At 33.8% G+C, this 16,957-nt stretch overlaps 1 protein-coding gene across 1 annotated transcript in view; it reads left to right on the top strand.

Annotated features, from left to right (window-relative positions):
- LOC123542086 (uncharacterized) overlaps positions 1-16,957 on the top strand; it is an 81,651-nt gene that overhangs the window by 34,331 nt on the left and 30,363 nt on the right. The window contains exons 10-14 of the mRNA XM_053531275.1: positions 841-997; positions 2,750-2,916; positions 3,356-3,511; positions 5,295-5,433; positions 5,926-6,077. Of these exons, the coding sequence (XP_053387250.1) occupies positions 841-997; positions 2,750-2,916; positions 3,356-3,511; positions 5,295-5,433; positions 5,926-6,077 (771 nt within the window). The remainder of the gene's footprint in view (positions 1-840; positions 998-2,749; positions 2,917-3,355; positions 3,512-5,294; positions 5,434-5,925; positions 6,078-16,957) is intronic.

Here is a 16,957-nt window from a genome sequence, read left to right as displayed (position 1 = left end):
TTTGGCTTCTAGGCACTGCCCGGGTATATCCGGTGTATGCCGATGTGCGCCGGTCTTGCGATATAGGCAAAGCGGCAAATCAAATATTTTCGCGATATAAAATCGGGTAAACATTTGGAAATTTGGGTTAGTACCAGTAGCTGTAGAAACATACTGAAAGAACTATTTGCTAACTTATTTGAAACATGCCGCAAAAGAAAATCATAATAAATTGGAAATTATTTTTTTTTTGTATTTGCAGCTCATGTGGCCGGCGTACGCCGAAACGTTCGCTTATAAATAAACCGGCAATATTTTTTTTCTTGCCGCCCACGTGACCGGCGTGCCCCGGGTTGAGTGAAACGAATTGGCCCATTATGATCACTTTGATATTATCATTGTAACGCAATAATGATATCAGCTTCTATATTGTAATACATGTGCATATGTTTTTGGGGTTTAATATCCAAAACGAATTAAATCGAAAAAGCTCCTATAAAATACTTTTGTCTGATAATATTTTTTATTTATAGACGAAGCTTGAATTCAAATTGATATCATTGCACAGTTAGATGATCTCAAATCCACTGAACATGACATATTCTTTAAATTAATATTTACATACCGGATTACTTTAACTTTTTTAATTACTAAAATTAATCTTAAATCTGTTATCATGTACTTTTATACAAGATAAAACCCATGAAAGTTTTTTATCTGTCATAAATTTCAAAGTGTCATAATGATTGTAAATGAAATTATCACATTTCGGGGAGTGCATATTTATCAAATAAAAAAAATTAATAAAAATGAAATAGGTTACCTTCATTACTTTTGTATAACAAGTTCTGCCTATTACAGATACCCCTCTTAATATCTCAGACATACGTTTGGTAAATGGCACTGGACCATACGAGGGTCGTGTTGAACTATTGACAGAAGGTGTATGGGGAGCACTGTGCTTTAGATTTATCGGCAAAGAAGAAGCCAGTACATTATGCCGTATGATGAACCAAAGGTAACAAATACACGGGAACTTGCTTTATTAATACAACCATCCGTGCATTTTTAGATATTTTGTAATATGCATTGGACATAAAATAAGTCTCAAACGTTATAGTTATTACATAATCAAACCTACCACTGGAATTATTCTCATCGGAAATAGAGACTGACACAGAATGGCCATTTAATGATTCCGGCGGTTTATAAATAGTTTAAAAGCGTTAAAGAGAATTTCTATAGTTTTTTATGTGCATCTTTCTGCGCAGCTGACACTTTCTATTGAAAACTGAAATAAAGTGAACATTTGTTGAAACATGTGACAGACAACCTTAAATATGAGGAATCTTGAATGAAATAACATTTTTGATAAGTTTTGATCAGTTATCAAATGTTTATACTGGTTTATGTTATATTGACAAGTATCATGCCTGCCAGGTATCTTGTAACTTTTGTGGTTGTGTTTTCACATCACATTTTAGTACAAAGACACTGTTGTTCATACAATGTAAGACAATTGATTTAGTACTGGTAAGACCATATCACCATTCAGATTATTTAGTATTCAATTATAGAAAGAATTATGAAATTTTAAAACTTAACTTCTAGCAGATATACATGTAATAAATTTGGTCTGGTTCGCGCCATTTTTCGTCCGAACAGGTGTTGTTTTCAAGCAGTCTTAACATAAAATTTAGCCTGGTGACTCATATATGTTAGCCATTTTTATGCTCACAATACAATTATTCATACCCAAGAAAAACAATCAGGAAAATATTCTATGATATAGTTTTTATTTCAATATTTAAAAATATATTCTTCACTATGGGTACTTTTCATAGAAAAGGTTCACAAATGTTAAAAGGAAACATTTTTTTTTTCTCATTTGTACCCATTATTGTAAGGAAATAGTATTACATATATGACTATGATATCTAATAAGTATATAATAAAATCTGTAAAAGGAATCAACTCTGTGCTGTCCTGATGTATATTTTGGTTGGTACTTTTAAAAAAGCCTAACATTATGAAAATGTTGAAAAATCGCTGGAAGTTTCAGCAACAGTGGGTGTGTTTAAACAATTTTTCACAAAAACACGCCTGGTGACCCATTGTTTTTATTTGTTCATTGTTTTCAGTACAAATGTTCCTATCATATATGTGAATTTGAAAAAAAAAATGTATGAAAGGAAAATAACTTTAGGAATTCTCTTTAAGTACAACCAGAACTGTAACTAAGTAACCTAGTCACTTATAAAGGTGTTTGTAAAATTCCTCGCACAGTAGCATAATAATGCCGAATTCAAGTATTTTTCTTAAACCTGCCATGTATTTTATGAAAACAACGATTTGCAGGAAAGGCTCTAAATAAGGCATAATTCAACAAATTAAAGGTAGAGCTTAAGTACTTGCTGTAATACAGAAGCTATGTATGTTATACGAAAGCATTTGGTCGAGCACTTGATGTCAAACCTGATTGCCTGCTATATATCATCAAAATCTCTGACCATCCAGTGGGTATAATTGTGACAAAATAAAAGCTTATAAAATGTAAAAAACTAATTACAAGAAATTTAAAGCTTGTTTAGTTATAAAAGGCATGTGACGAGGATGCGGATGCAAACTTGACAGAAGTTGAGATTGAAAATTTTTAATGTTTCTCTATGATCGATTGACACATAGGACATCACTTTAATTTGTGTTATGAGTATATTACTTCACTAGTGTGGATATCCGTTGCTTAAATATATACTCATCTGAATTTTAGCCTCGGTACATATTTTCAATCGACTGTATTGGCTGAAGAGACTACTCCTGTGTTGATAGGATCCATAGATTGTTATCCGGTGAAAGACCATATTAATGACTGCAACTACTACTCGCCCAGAAAGCAGTATTGTGCACACAGCAATGTTTTATCTCTGTATTGTTTACGTAAGTACTTTGTAAGTGCAGCTACACTAATACTCTTTTAGTTTGAACCTACCTATCTAGTTTCTGATTACCATTGATTGTGTTTTATATACTTTAAACATTGATGCTAGACCATTGATATTCGAGGTTTTTTTGTTATATTACTGCTAACGTTGAAATTGTTTTAGCGCTACCTATGTTTACGACATTCGCAGTAGTTATGTGAATTGTGCGAAATTCTATTGTCGCGAAACTACCACCTTACGCCTGTTTTGATAAAACCTTGATGTAATGTTCACGAACGTTTCTAGGGTTACAGTAACTCACAATATCATGCTATTCTTTGCAACGCGTGATTTCATGGTTTTGTTATAATTAAGTTTGTCAAAATGTTCGACTGCGCTTTTAGTAGACTGCCAAATGTAACAGTAAATAATCTCTTAACATCTATTTTTTTCAGCGTGCAATCTTGATTTTGAACATGGCTCTTTGACTGCTTTCAATGGGACAAATCTTACTATTACATGTGACGATGGATATGAACCGGAACAAACTTATCTACAATGCTTTGAAAACGGAACTGTTTTCTACAAGGATGTGTGCACATCAAAATATAGTAAGCAATTAATTTAACAATACACGTAATCTTACAATCAATATTGCAACATGTTTACATACCAGACGAAACACGATCAAGTTGTGTTACTGTTACCAGGTCATATTGTAAATATCTCAGGAAGTGATTTTGTATTATTCTTTAAACTCTTTATAGACTTAAACGAATCATCATAATAGGAATGTTGAATTATTACTATTAAAACTATTCGGGTTTGATACATTTTAAAGATAAAAAGATTATTAACACCTTTTTACAATTATGACTGGATATTAATTGGAGTACTTTTGTTATGTTCAGAAAAATCCATAAAAACCTTCTATCGGTAATTGAAAATATTTATTAAAAAAAATCTGGAAAAAAATCAGTATTTGATAGTTTAGTCCCAAAGGCTCGTGATGTTATTTTGTAAAAGAACATAGCTTAATAAATATATAAAACAAAGTATTCGGTTTCTAGTTAATTTATATTTCTTTTGGTAAAGCAAGACAACATGTTGAAAAAATAATTAATCTGTTATTAATGCTAGTCTTACCATCCTTGGACTTTTCAACAATAAGAAACTGTTTACACTGATTACGACCTTAATTTACTTCAGTTTCTCAGATGCTTTCTTCATCGCTTTATAAATATTGTATCTTATGAATATTTTATATACACATCATGTAAGTACAGCTCGTTTAACTGGGTCAACAGTGTTGTTGTACTTATAAAATAGACTTGCCCGGTTTATAAATTGGTCAGAGCTACAGGTATGTATTGTATTTAGCCATCGAAATTTCTCTGTAAAATGCTTCTTCCCCTTCCGTTAATACGTCCCTCTTTATTTTATGGACTGTATTTAATGTGCGTTTGCTCCGTTTGTTTTATCATTTTCGAAGTAATAATGTAGTATGTCAGTGGAATATAAATTGATACTTTCACTGTTTAAATGCAGTGAAAATATCAATTTGATTTCTCACTGTTTCGATACTAAACTTCATTGTAAAAAATATGAATAAAATTAAATCAGAATTTTTGCAAAATATGTTCCAATGAAGATATAGATGTACATATGTATATGAATACTTACACGAACATAAATGTATACACTCCATCGTAATAAAAGGTAAGGTATTTGGAAGCTTCAAATTTTTTTAAACAATTTCTTGCATAGGGTTCGTGACGTCGTGACATTATGACGTCAGATCAAAATACAAGTTTATGAAATTGAGCCGATGGATGTAATTCCGTTAATCCATTTATACAAAAACTGAAAAAATAAAGGAAACATACATGTGAAATATATTCCAATATTACACTACAACAAACAAGTATTATCTTAAAGTTTATATTTACATTTTAAAGTATCCTTCAACATCACTATATGGTTTCGTTCAACGAGTATCAGATTATTGTGAGTGAGGTCGAATTTCAATAGCTACCAACGCAAAATTTACTTTACTATCAATTTACAGCTGTTACCTCATTTCTAGCTCATATTCAATTCTTTTATACACTATAATTAGTTACTCCTCGACCTAACTTACAATCTACTGACCTGATGATTTTAAAGTGGATAAAATTGAGCCATTAATGTTCTTATTGTCCAGAAAACAGAATCGGTTCCGGCAAATTAAGGTTAATAGTGCTTAACTGTGGGAATGCATTAATGGTCCTTGTCTTTTTTTATCACTTTTTCTCTGTGAACTTATATCGTGCTACTAAAACAACTAAGCCAAATGCTTTATTGAATTCTGAAATAGCTAGGTATTATGGTGTAGTCATGTTGATTTGTTCCTAGGTTATCCACTCAATATCACCGATATTCGAGGTGCTGGAAGTCGCATAGATATCATGGTTAAGGGAGAATGGGGAACTATATGCTACGGTGGCTTTGATTCGAATGGTGCGACTGTTATTTGTAAAATGTTTGGATTGAAGTAAGTATTAAAGATGGAGAATCTCGATCAGAGCTAACTTAAAAGTAACTGTAGTGTACTGACACGAAAGAAACAAAAGAGCATAGTGGTGATAAAGAGTGAGATCATAAAACCTGTTTTTAGATGTGATTTGCCATTGACTGTTTATTGTTTTTTTGTATGTCTATATGATTTAGTGTATAACTCAACAAAGTTTGCGTCGTTTCGATTGCATTTTTGAAACGTTGGTTTTCCTTATAAATCTTTGTCTTGTGTTAACAAGATACTTGTAATTAAATGAATGACTGATTATACACATGGCTACAGTAACATTTTCATATTGTACCCTCTCACAAAATGACCTTTATATTAAGAATGTCCTAACATTCATTGTTTCTATTGTATTGGAGACGTTATACTTCTACCTAGAAATGTTTCAATATCACATTATTATTGAGGTCTGGGTCGTAATCTAACACCTAATGTCTTAATGGTGTGTTTTAATTATCAAAGGTACAGGTCATACGGAAGTTATTGGTATGGAAATGGGCTTATCTTCATAGATAATTTGATGTGTAATGGGTCAGAGTCACACATAAATGAATGTAACTACACCGTTCTCAACAGTTGTACACATAGATATGTTGCTGGCGTTTACTGTACAGGTAAGTGGTTGTAACAACAATAAGAATTAAACGTTACCATTTACGACAAAATATGTCCCGATAACCTTTAAATTACAAGTGTTATAACCTCAGGAAGGGTAAAGAGATTTTACGCTTCATTCCTTTTTTACGTTTTAAACTACTGAGTTCTGAACAACCTATATATACAGTGTGTTGCAGATGTCGATAAACGAAAAGGTGTCTTATTTTGGGATTAAACGCCATCACAAGATGGTTTAGGTGAATTTATCCTGATATGATTAATATATCTTTAATTGTTTGCCATTTTGTATAGGTATAGAATCCACTTGTTTGTTTAAAATAATCAAGATATGAGTTATACTACCCGGAAAAGTGCATACGTCGCTAAGGCGACATTAACTCAGATTAGGTGAAAATGCTGATGTCTTTGTCATTACGTATAACTGATGTGAACTATGTATCTCATAATATATGAAATGTAATTCAGGCTACATGGCATAAATGATCAGTGACCTGTGCATGAGCAAGCCCTTAGAATTCAAAATGAGAGCAATCTTAAGCTGTTCGTATTGCAGACAGCATATGCAAATTAATGCATACCTTTACTGTATCAAGTTATGCAAACAAATTATTTTTTTTCATTTAAAACTAATTGAAGACATATGGGTCAATGTCACAGACGTTAAGTCCTGTTTATATGTATATGAAGTATATCGTTAATGATTTTAAATTGTAAATTACTAACTTAAACTATATAAATATTGATGATATTTGAGCGAAAAAAAACCCAGTGGTTATCTTTTCAAAAAAAAAAAAAAACAATTGAAAATATCAGGCAAAACACAGAAAAACCGTACTTCAACCAAAAAATCATCAAAAAAGTGGATAAGGTGAACATAAATTGAGCCGTGCCATGAGAAAACCAACATAGTGGGTTTGCGACCAGCATGGATCCAGACCAACCTGCGCATCCGCGCAGTCTGGTCAGGATCCATGCTGTTCGCTAACAGATTCTCTAATTGCAATAGGCTTTGAAAGCGAACAGCATGGATCCTGACCAGACTGTGCGGATGCGCAGGCTGGTCTGGATCCATGCTGGTCGCAAACTCACTATGTTGGTTTTCTCATGACACGGCTCAATTATATGATAAGAAAAGCTTAATTTAGGACTCCTTTTCGGAGGTAGTTTCTTATCAGAATTGGTAACAAGACGAATTTTTGATGCATGGCATCAAAGAAGCCGCGATTTCTTTATCCTTAGAATGTGTTAGACATAGAGATAAGAAAGATGTCTATGAAATATAATGCTGAGCAGAATAAATGCTTAGAGGACTGAACGATGTGAAACTGTGATCAGTCACAGGGATGCCAAGGACGATTTAACTTCCAATCATTGGACTTATACTTTTTACCTGTCCATTACAGGTGACAATACTAGCTGCATTTATGTAATACAAGGAATCAAAGGTATTATTTTCGAAATTGTTTTTACACTCAAACTGGACTCTTTTGGGCAACATGTCAAGTTAACCAGGTGACAAAGAAAAAACAAGGCAGTCTAAAAGACAGCTAAATCCCCTGCAACTGCTATGGATAGTGAAAGGGTAAACCTTTGACCTTAAACTGTGACCTTGACCTTGAACTGACATGGCTGACTCATGAATTCTGCACAACGTCTTGATGAAGTGATCATTTGACCCAAGTTTCATGAAAATCTTCAAGGGGTTTAAAAGATACATAGCTCAAACCTTTGACATTGAGTTGTGACCTTGACCTTGAGTTGACATGGCTGACTCATGAGTTCTTGATGAAGTGATCATTTGACCCAATTTTGATGAAAATCCTTCAAGGGGTTTAGGAGATAAATAGTGGACACAAACTGGAAAGCTCAAACCTTTGACCCAAAGTTGTGACCTTGATTTTGAGCCGGCATGGCTGACTCATGAGTTCTGCCCATCGTTTTAATGAAGTGATCATTTGATCCAAGTTTTATAAAATTCTTTCAACGGGTTTAGGAGATATAGAGCGGACCGAAATGGAAGGCTAAACCCTTTGACCTTGAGTTTTGAACTTGACCTTCAGCCGGCATGGCTGACTCATGAGTTCTGCAAATCACTTTGGTGAGGTGATCATTTGACCCAAGTTTCATATGAATCCTTCAAGGGAATAAGGAGATACAGAGCAGACACAAAATTGAACGCTCAAAAATTTGACCTTCAGTTGTGACCTTGACCTTTAGCCGGCATGGCTGACTCATAAGTTCTGCACACCACCTTGATGAGGTGATCATTTGACCCAAGTTTAATGAAAATCCTTCAAGGGTTTAGGAGATATAGAACGGACACAAAATGAGACGACAAGGCTGACTCGTGGGTTTTGCACATCGTCTTGATAAGGTGATCATTTGACCCCAGTTTCTTGAAAATCCTTCAAAGATAGCAGATATGGAGCGGACACGAATGTGTTACGGACGGAAGGACGGACGGGGACCATTCCTATAACCCCTACCACTTGTGGCGGGGGATTAATAACACTAAGTGAAGTGTTGGTCTGGAAATTGTAAGCGAAAGCAGCACATTGAGGCCAACATTTATTTAAATTAGATAAAAGCAATGCATGGCTATGTTACAGTCCAGACAAGATTTAAACTTTTTGAGATACTATTTTGGGGTTAAAGTTATGACACTAGTTCACTGGAGTTAATTTTCAGGTCAAATACAAATAAGATTGCTACATGCATGTTAAAGTCATAATTTGTGCGTACATTCTGTGAAAGTCCAGGTTTTGCGCACGAGGATATATCGATGCCAAATCGTTTTATATTCCCTGGATGGATGAAAGTTATAGACTAAACAAGAAACAAACCATTAACCTTTGAATTTACCAGAGACATTGACTATGGAGCAATTGGTCTGGTTTTACACAGTACGTTTGATTTTAAGAAGTTTATATGAACACTGCAAATTCCCTTCTTACATGGCATAGATTTGGGCACGACATCCTACAGACTGTTTTTACGTTGAGTCTTGAACAGTCTCAATCGAACTGAATTTGCAATGTTCACTGTTTGCATTGTTCCCGGTGCTTTCAAATAATCTACTTTCCACATTATATTCTAATAGTGACCTCGAAAATTAACCTAGAGGTGTGGGTCTTGCGATCATGACATGTCACACTGTGTTGAACATTAATTCAAAGTTATTTCAAAATTCTTTCATGGAAAGTGGAGTTGCAGTCAAAAGAGTTTACAAGGACAGACAGTGCGATTTTAAAATGTCTACCTGCAGGAACTTAAAAGAAACGACCAACGATAAACTAGCTAAAAATCAAACTTTTAATGATGAAAGAAAAGTATAGTAACAACCTTTAGTATTTGAATCAACTACAACTAAATATCGAGGTTTGGGCAGTTGTTTAACAATTATATTAACCAAGATCATTCCTTCAACAATAGCACAAAGGCAACAGAGAAGAGAAAATTGATGTAAGACAGATATATACATTTTTTAGACAAAAAAACTGTCAAACATATTGACACACAAACCTCAAAACTAAAACATTTACCTGTTCTATTAAGTTGTTATATTTTTTTTAATTAAGCTTAAATAAGCTAGTTCTGTGTTGTATTATTAGCTATTCTGGACAAAATACATCTATATGATCTTTTCAACACACAGATGTAGATGAAAGAAAGATCTGATATTAAAGATTAAGCCAAATAAATATAAAAAAGGATGGGATTTCCTTATGCAAGCATATGAACATGTGAGTTCATATTAAGCTGGAACTGTTATTAGCAAATAATGGACTAGAAGATGTAGATAATGAGATAAACTGAAGTATTTAACAAACAATATATAAAAATATTCATAAAATGAAAACAGTGCCAAACAAAGCAGGGCAATATGAAAAACAAAACCACATTCTGAGGTATTTCAAGCATAATTTCAAATTTACTTTCAGGTATAATAGCTAGTTTTTCATGTATTCTTATCAAAATCAAACAAGAGGGTCAATGATCCTAAAGCACTCACCTGTGTGCAAGGCTTCAAGTGTGTTTGAGTAAGTTTAGAGTAAGGTTCCTTCTATGTTAACTTACTATATGTCACACACACACTTTTGAACCTAGGGCAATAATTTGCAATAAAATTATTTTAAAATCAAAATGGTTTAGGAGAAATTAAGTTTTTTTAGCAATTTTTAGCTTTGACAGCCCCTATGTGCAACTAAGCAGAACCGTATGAACAACTTGGGTGGATGATCACCCAAGGAACATCATGGCCAAGTTTCATCAAAATCTATTTAGTGGTTTGAGAGATTTCGTTTAAACTCAAATGAATTGAATTGACCTATGGATGGACAATGGACACAGGGTGATTACAATACTTCAACATAAGTATTCGGATCAGGTGAGCTGAAGGAAAAACTAGATGCCACGGGCAACAGGTCTTGCCCGCCAGCTGCACATGACACTCCTTGTCTCATTGAGGCAAACATTATGCCAAATAATAAAGAGATTGCAAAAAGTTACAATATAAGTTATTTAAAGTAACAACAAAGGGACGTAGTAAATCTTAAAAAGAAAAAGAAAAAAAAAAAAAAAAAAAAAAAAAAAACAATTCTAAGTTCAAACAAAAATTCTCACCACCAGAGATAGGTTAAAATACACCTGAAAATGGGATGTAACATGCATGTTGTACTACAGAAAAGTGGTCTTGATTTTTCCCTATGACCAGAAATGAAAAAGTTACGAATATAAGCTATTTATAGTAACAACAAAAGGAAGTAATTCTATGATCTTACGCATGACACTCCGTCTTATGATGATGAACAGTTGTGCCAAACAAAGTCATTTTTGTATCTGACATTTGACCTCTAATTGTGACCCTGACCTTAAAACCTCGGGACCTGGTTCTTGCGCATGACACTCTGCCTCATAGTGGTAACATTTGTGCCAAGTTACATCAAAACCCCTCCATGCATGAAGAAGAAATGCTCCGGACAAAGTTGTCATTCTTGTAATAAAAACGTTACGAATATCTATTTATAGTAACAACAAAAGGAAGTAATTCTAGGATCTTGCGCATGACACTCCGTCTTATGATGATGAACAGTTGTGCCAAGTTACATCAAAATCCCTCTGTGCATCAAAAAGAAATGCTGCAAACAAAGTCATTTTTGTATCTGACTTTTGACCTCCAAGTTTGACCTTGACCTTAGACCTAGTTCTTGTGCATGACACTCCAACTCATGATGGTGAACAATTGTGCCAAGTTACATCAAAATCCCTCCATGCATGAAAAAGAAATGCTCCAGACAGTTATTTTTTAACTTGACCTTTCACCTGTGTGACATTGACCTTTGAGATAGGAATCTGAGGTTTGCGCATGACACTTGCTCACAAAAATATCTGTATATAGGTTGTTAGTATAGTTATACAAATACAAATACATGGCATTTATATAGCGCAAAAATTATAAAATATTCTATTGCGCTTTACAATTACATAACACACATTTAACATATATACATACAAAATATGAACAGGATTCTAGAACTTAGATTTAAAGATTTGGACATATATAAATACTATTTTACACCACTTCTGAATATTTTGTATTTTAACAAGACTACACTCATTGTTCATAAAACTGCCTAAATAAATGTGTTTTCAGTTTTGATCTAAAGCTGGCTTCAGACTGAATGTTTTTCAGATAGCTAGGCAGATCGTTCCACCATTTGGGACCAACGACTGCCATAGATCTGTCTGCTAGTTTTGTTCGCCGTCTAGGGATGTTAAAGTTAGTGTCACTTTGTGAGCGAAGTCTGTATCGTTGTCGAGTAGGTACAAACATTTCCCTCAGATATACTGGAGCTGTACCATTGATGACACGGAAGACTATTACTAAAACTTTGAACATGACTCTAGCCTTAACTGGAAGCCAGTGTAATTCTTTCAGAAGTTCGGTACTTGGTTTTTCATAGGAAGCATTCTTGACTACTCTAGCGGCATGATTTTGGACTCGCTGTAGTTTATTGATTTGGTAGGCTGGAATTTCTGTAAATAAACTGTTGCAGAAGTCAATGTGAGAATGAACCAATCCATGCACTAATGATTCAGTTGACTTCTGTGTGAGATGTTTCCATATAGCCCTAAGGTTTCGTAACTGTACATGAGCTATCTGACACTTTTTCTGAATGTGATGGTCAAAGTTGAGTGTATTGGTCATAGTTACACCTAGGTCTCTGACGTGATCGACGCATTTTACGTCACACCCACCAACGTTTACACTTGTGATGTGAAATTTTCAAAATCGTTGATCGGCCATTTTATAGCATGTTGGAGTTATCACATCATTTTGTATTATCCGGGTAACAAGGGTTTTAAAGTAAGCATACAGCTCATCGTCATAACTATCATCGTCAAACAAACTAATTAAGATGTGTTTAACTGTTGTAACTGAATGGACTGTTAACTGACTATGCATTTGTATATATTTGTAAATAAATTGTAAATTTCTCTACCAAAATTATTACATTTTATGAAAATGTCTTTCAAAATGAATTACCGGCACTAGACCTACAGTATTTATTTTTAACTCTGAGTTTTGATTATGTACTGTAGTGAAAGGAAATCACACTTAACATAAATCAGCTGCGCCAGCTTCACTGTCCAAAATCCCGACCTAAATAATGCTACCAAGACCTAACTGAAGAGAACGATATGCATTTGAATCTTTCATTATGGCGTAGTAAAAGTGGCAGCTATTTTCTATGCACAGAATTTACTTCAAAATACAAAAGTTAATTCTTGATTTTCTCAAAGGTCGCAAGAAATGAATAATATGCAGAAATGAACTATTCTCATTTTAGGGGAAAACCGCAGAATGTTTTGCAAGGAGAATAAACCCGCTATACGACATCAAATTAAGCTGGAAAATGTATATGCAGAGTCTTAGTTTTGTTCCCAGAGTATTCACTCTACTAGTCTAATTAATTTGACGTCAAAAGTGATTCTGAGATATTTTCGAGATAGGTCATAATCCCTCTCTTTACGTCAAATCCAAGAACAACCTTTCCTGTGTTGAAATTAGATTTAGGTAAAAACACGATCAGGCAATATATTTACACGATGAAATCATAAAACATAATAAAACTGAATCATTTTACGGTTTAAACATAACAGTAAAACACGTTAATAAAGCGTAAACACTATATGTTTCAGTTTGGCTAAGTCGCTGTATTTGCACGTCCGCCATTACACTCAGTACACGCTGACAGTGCGGTTGGTCGTTATCGATCGCGTGACACGAATCGGAGCCATGTAAAATTTGTGTAAACCTTAGGGTGTGTTGTTTAAAACTGTGACAAACTCGTGTTTAGCCGTTTTTTCATATAAACATTAATTGAATAGAAGGAAGAAATGGATATTCTTTCCAGGTATCTTTAAATTTCACTAATATTTTTGTTTTTTAATAGAATGCGATTTAAAAATCACCTTGTCTGTGTCAAAAGGGTCCGGCACATGAATGGATTATGTTTAATGGCTTATTTTTGAGTCCTAGAGCCATACATGTAATTCTGTAAAAAATCATACTAATATAACTACTCGTCTAGGGAGTAGTAATAGTATGATTTTTTTTACATAATAATGGCCAGAAAACAGCGCGGAAGGCTCAACACATAAAATGTACTTTCTATGTTGTACGTGGAGGAAAGATATTGACCTATGCAAAAAATATCACAATATCGTGGATCACTAGTCCTATCAATAAGACCTGACATAACATATTTTAACATTTTGACGTCTATCGGTTATGTCAGGTCTTATCGGATCGCCATTTATAACATGTAGTGAGAAGCGAACACACTTCATGTCGCCTTTAATCTTCAAATTATGAACAACATAACCCAATCCGAAGTGAAAGAACACTACTTACACCGAAAATAATCCTTTTTTCAACTGCATATGTGAATAATTACAAAATAAAAGTTACTTTTCATGTATAAATATCGAGTTGTTTCTTTCCACTGTATGTATCGCCGTGTATCTGTTTTATGGTGTGCAACATTGCCGGTCTATTCCGAATGTTGTGTAAACACAGTTTATTTTGAGAATCAATTTTAGACGAAATAGTTTCCCTCTAGATCACCTGGCAAATAGTTCACATGGAAAATTGTTTTCGTCTAAGTCGATTCTATATATATTATAACCTGCTGAATATGCTTGAAAAAATGGCGGAATGTGTATTCAAAACTGTACACAATTGACATATATTGGATATAAGGGGTTTTAAAGGTAAATTTAAACGATATAATACTAGAATATGATAAATAACGGTAGGCTAAACTGTTTAAACCTGCGTACATCGTATATTTTACGTGTGAGAAAATGCTACATTCTACTGATTAGGGCCCTTTTAGACGTTACAATACAGATTGAAAATGAAATGTAAAATAATAAAATAATGAAAGTTGAAGGTAAAATGAGCATGTACATGTCTAATATTTTGGACTACGTGGATCACGTACAATTAGTTGGACTATGACTCTACATGCAAGTCTGTAAACACATTTTATCTATGACATATGCAAGTTGCATGCTTTTATAAGAATAGGAAAGTTACATAAAAAACAATAAAAAAACACAAGAAAACAACAATTTATGCTTACTTATGGCTCAATGAGTTGCATTTTTTATTTTGGTGTGTTATATTCATAGGTTTAGATTTCTTCAGCTACATCTGGGTAATGTGAACCATGCGTTTGCCTGAAGCATTTAGCTTATTGCACTACACCTGCATACAAAATAAACCTATATATCTGGTGTGATGTATCCCTTGAAGCTGCAAGTTGAGGCTTCCGATTGTGTGTTTTCTTATACACACCTGCCAATTCTACAACAGAAGTGGCCTGGTATGGCTTTTCGGCTAGGTCGGTAAAAAAGAGCAACCTTTGCAAACCCACTTTCGTCTTTTAACCTAAGACAGCGTACTGGCAGTGTTCCTTCACTCTTGTATTTGACTGGTGATACTGATCCCAGGTGGAAATTCCCTAGTTCAATAACATTAAACTTGCACAGGGCGCCTTTTAATATTTGGACGTTCAACCTGTCCCTGTGTCAAGTTTAATCGAATGACAGCTATTTGCATAGCACAGATTTCGACCTTATTTTATTGAAGTGTAATGTAGGAAAACTCTCAACACGTGATATATTGGTTTTCCGTAATGAAAACTGCACCTCCAATCACTTCCCCGACACATTACATAGATTCTTCTAGCGTAATTTAATGAAATATCATGAACAATACAACACTGAATAAATGTATAGAATCAATTGTACATGCTTAGACGAAAAAAACGTTTAGCCTACGGCACTAGTGAAAAATCTGCGGCCATTATTTAACTCATGGGTACCGCCGAATACACGTGGACTAGCCTTTCAAACTGCTTTGATATGAACTAATAATTTATTGAAATAACTTCTAATTAAATTAAAACCAATAAATGCTGGTTACATCCATCGATAATAAACATATGCATACTAGATAGACAATACGTTAGTAACCGGCCGCATTTTTTTTCAAAGCCGACCATGAGACTTTTTTTTCGTCTAAAATCATTCTTTATAATACAGAAGATTTGACAGTTTCGTGTTGTGTTGTGAAAGTGTATGGATGTAAATTTCACTTTGAGAGTGCGGACATATCTTCAATATTTTCAGTAAGACAGTATGTTCAATTGGTGTGTAAACTAGGTTTCTTTGTCCGTTGTTGGTATTTTGTTATCGCTTTTCAGTCAGTTCCACATTGAACTTGTAAAACCTCCCGCAAGATATTTTGCGGAACGCTCTAAAGGGAAATTTATAATTTCGATAAAACATCGGACTATATGAAATGTCAAAATCGTAAAATATTGAAGTCCGACGTTTATTTATAGAACTAGAAATTCCCCAAAATACCCCTTACCATTTTATCTGACTTTAGTGCGCTCGCTTGTTAACAAAATATGGCGGCAAAGATTTCGCGTACTTTTTGTCACGTGATAAAACTCTTGTCATTGGCTGTTTAAAAGCGTCACTTGTAATGGTTCCCGGTAATTACTCTTCTATAATATTGTTGTTCGGATAAATTCGAAAACCAATCTAAATAGACTTGCATTCGTACATGTACTTTTTTTAAGAGGGTAAAAAGTTCAACAGCTAATATTGCGCGCAGAATAACAATTAAAACATCCTACACCCTTATAGATATATCTACATTTTTCACCTATGTTAATTTTTCTATAAAAATGTGAAATTCACAAACATTACTAATTCAAATAAATCGATTCACTGTTCAAAAAGAGGACCCTTGACCAGTCTACAAAAATGGGGAAAAGCTTTTTTACGAAAGATGCCGACATTTTATTGATTTAATTATGATGAAATACCTGCATTAAAAAATAATGAATGATTGTTAAAAATCAATTTAATTTATTAATTTTAAATTTTATAAAACAAATAATGTTATGTACATTTTTTATAATCTAAACACTGCAAGTGGTACAACAACTGATCCTAAATTGATGACGTCATCTCCAGAGATCAAATTTTTAAGCGTACCACATAAACTCTCCTCTCATGTTGATCAATAAGATATTTACCTTTTTATTTAATATGTAGTTGACCAACAATGTCAACTTTTTGAACGCTAATTTGCTGCTTCACTATAAATGCACGTGGATGACTCTCCCAAATTTCTTTTAATATACTCCACCTTTTTCTTGATATTTGTGTAAACAGAAGTAAGAAAACACTACCTACATGTTTTATGAAGCAAAATGATTTATTCTTGTTCTTCAAACGGTCTCTTTGAAGGTTATAGATCAGATATACCAGGTATATAAAGATGCGATAT

This window comes from Mercenaria mercenaria, chromosome 19 (assembly GCF_021730395.1).
Source record: "Mercenaria mercenaria strain notata chromosome 19, MADL_Memer_1, whole genome shotgun sequence".
Classification (NCBI taxonomy): domain Eukaryota; kingdom Metazoa; phylum Mollusca; class Bivalvia; order Venerida; family Veneridae; genus Mercenaria; species Mercenaria mercenaria.
Note: the sequence above shows the minus strand (reverse complement) of the source record. Positions and strands in the feature narration are given on the sequence as shown.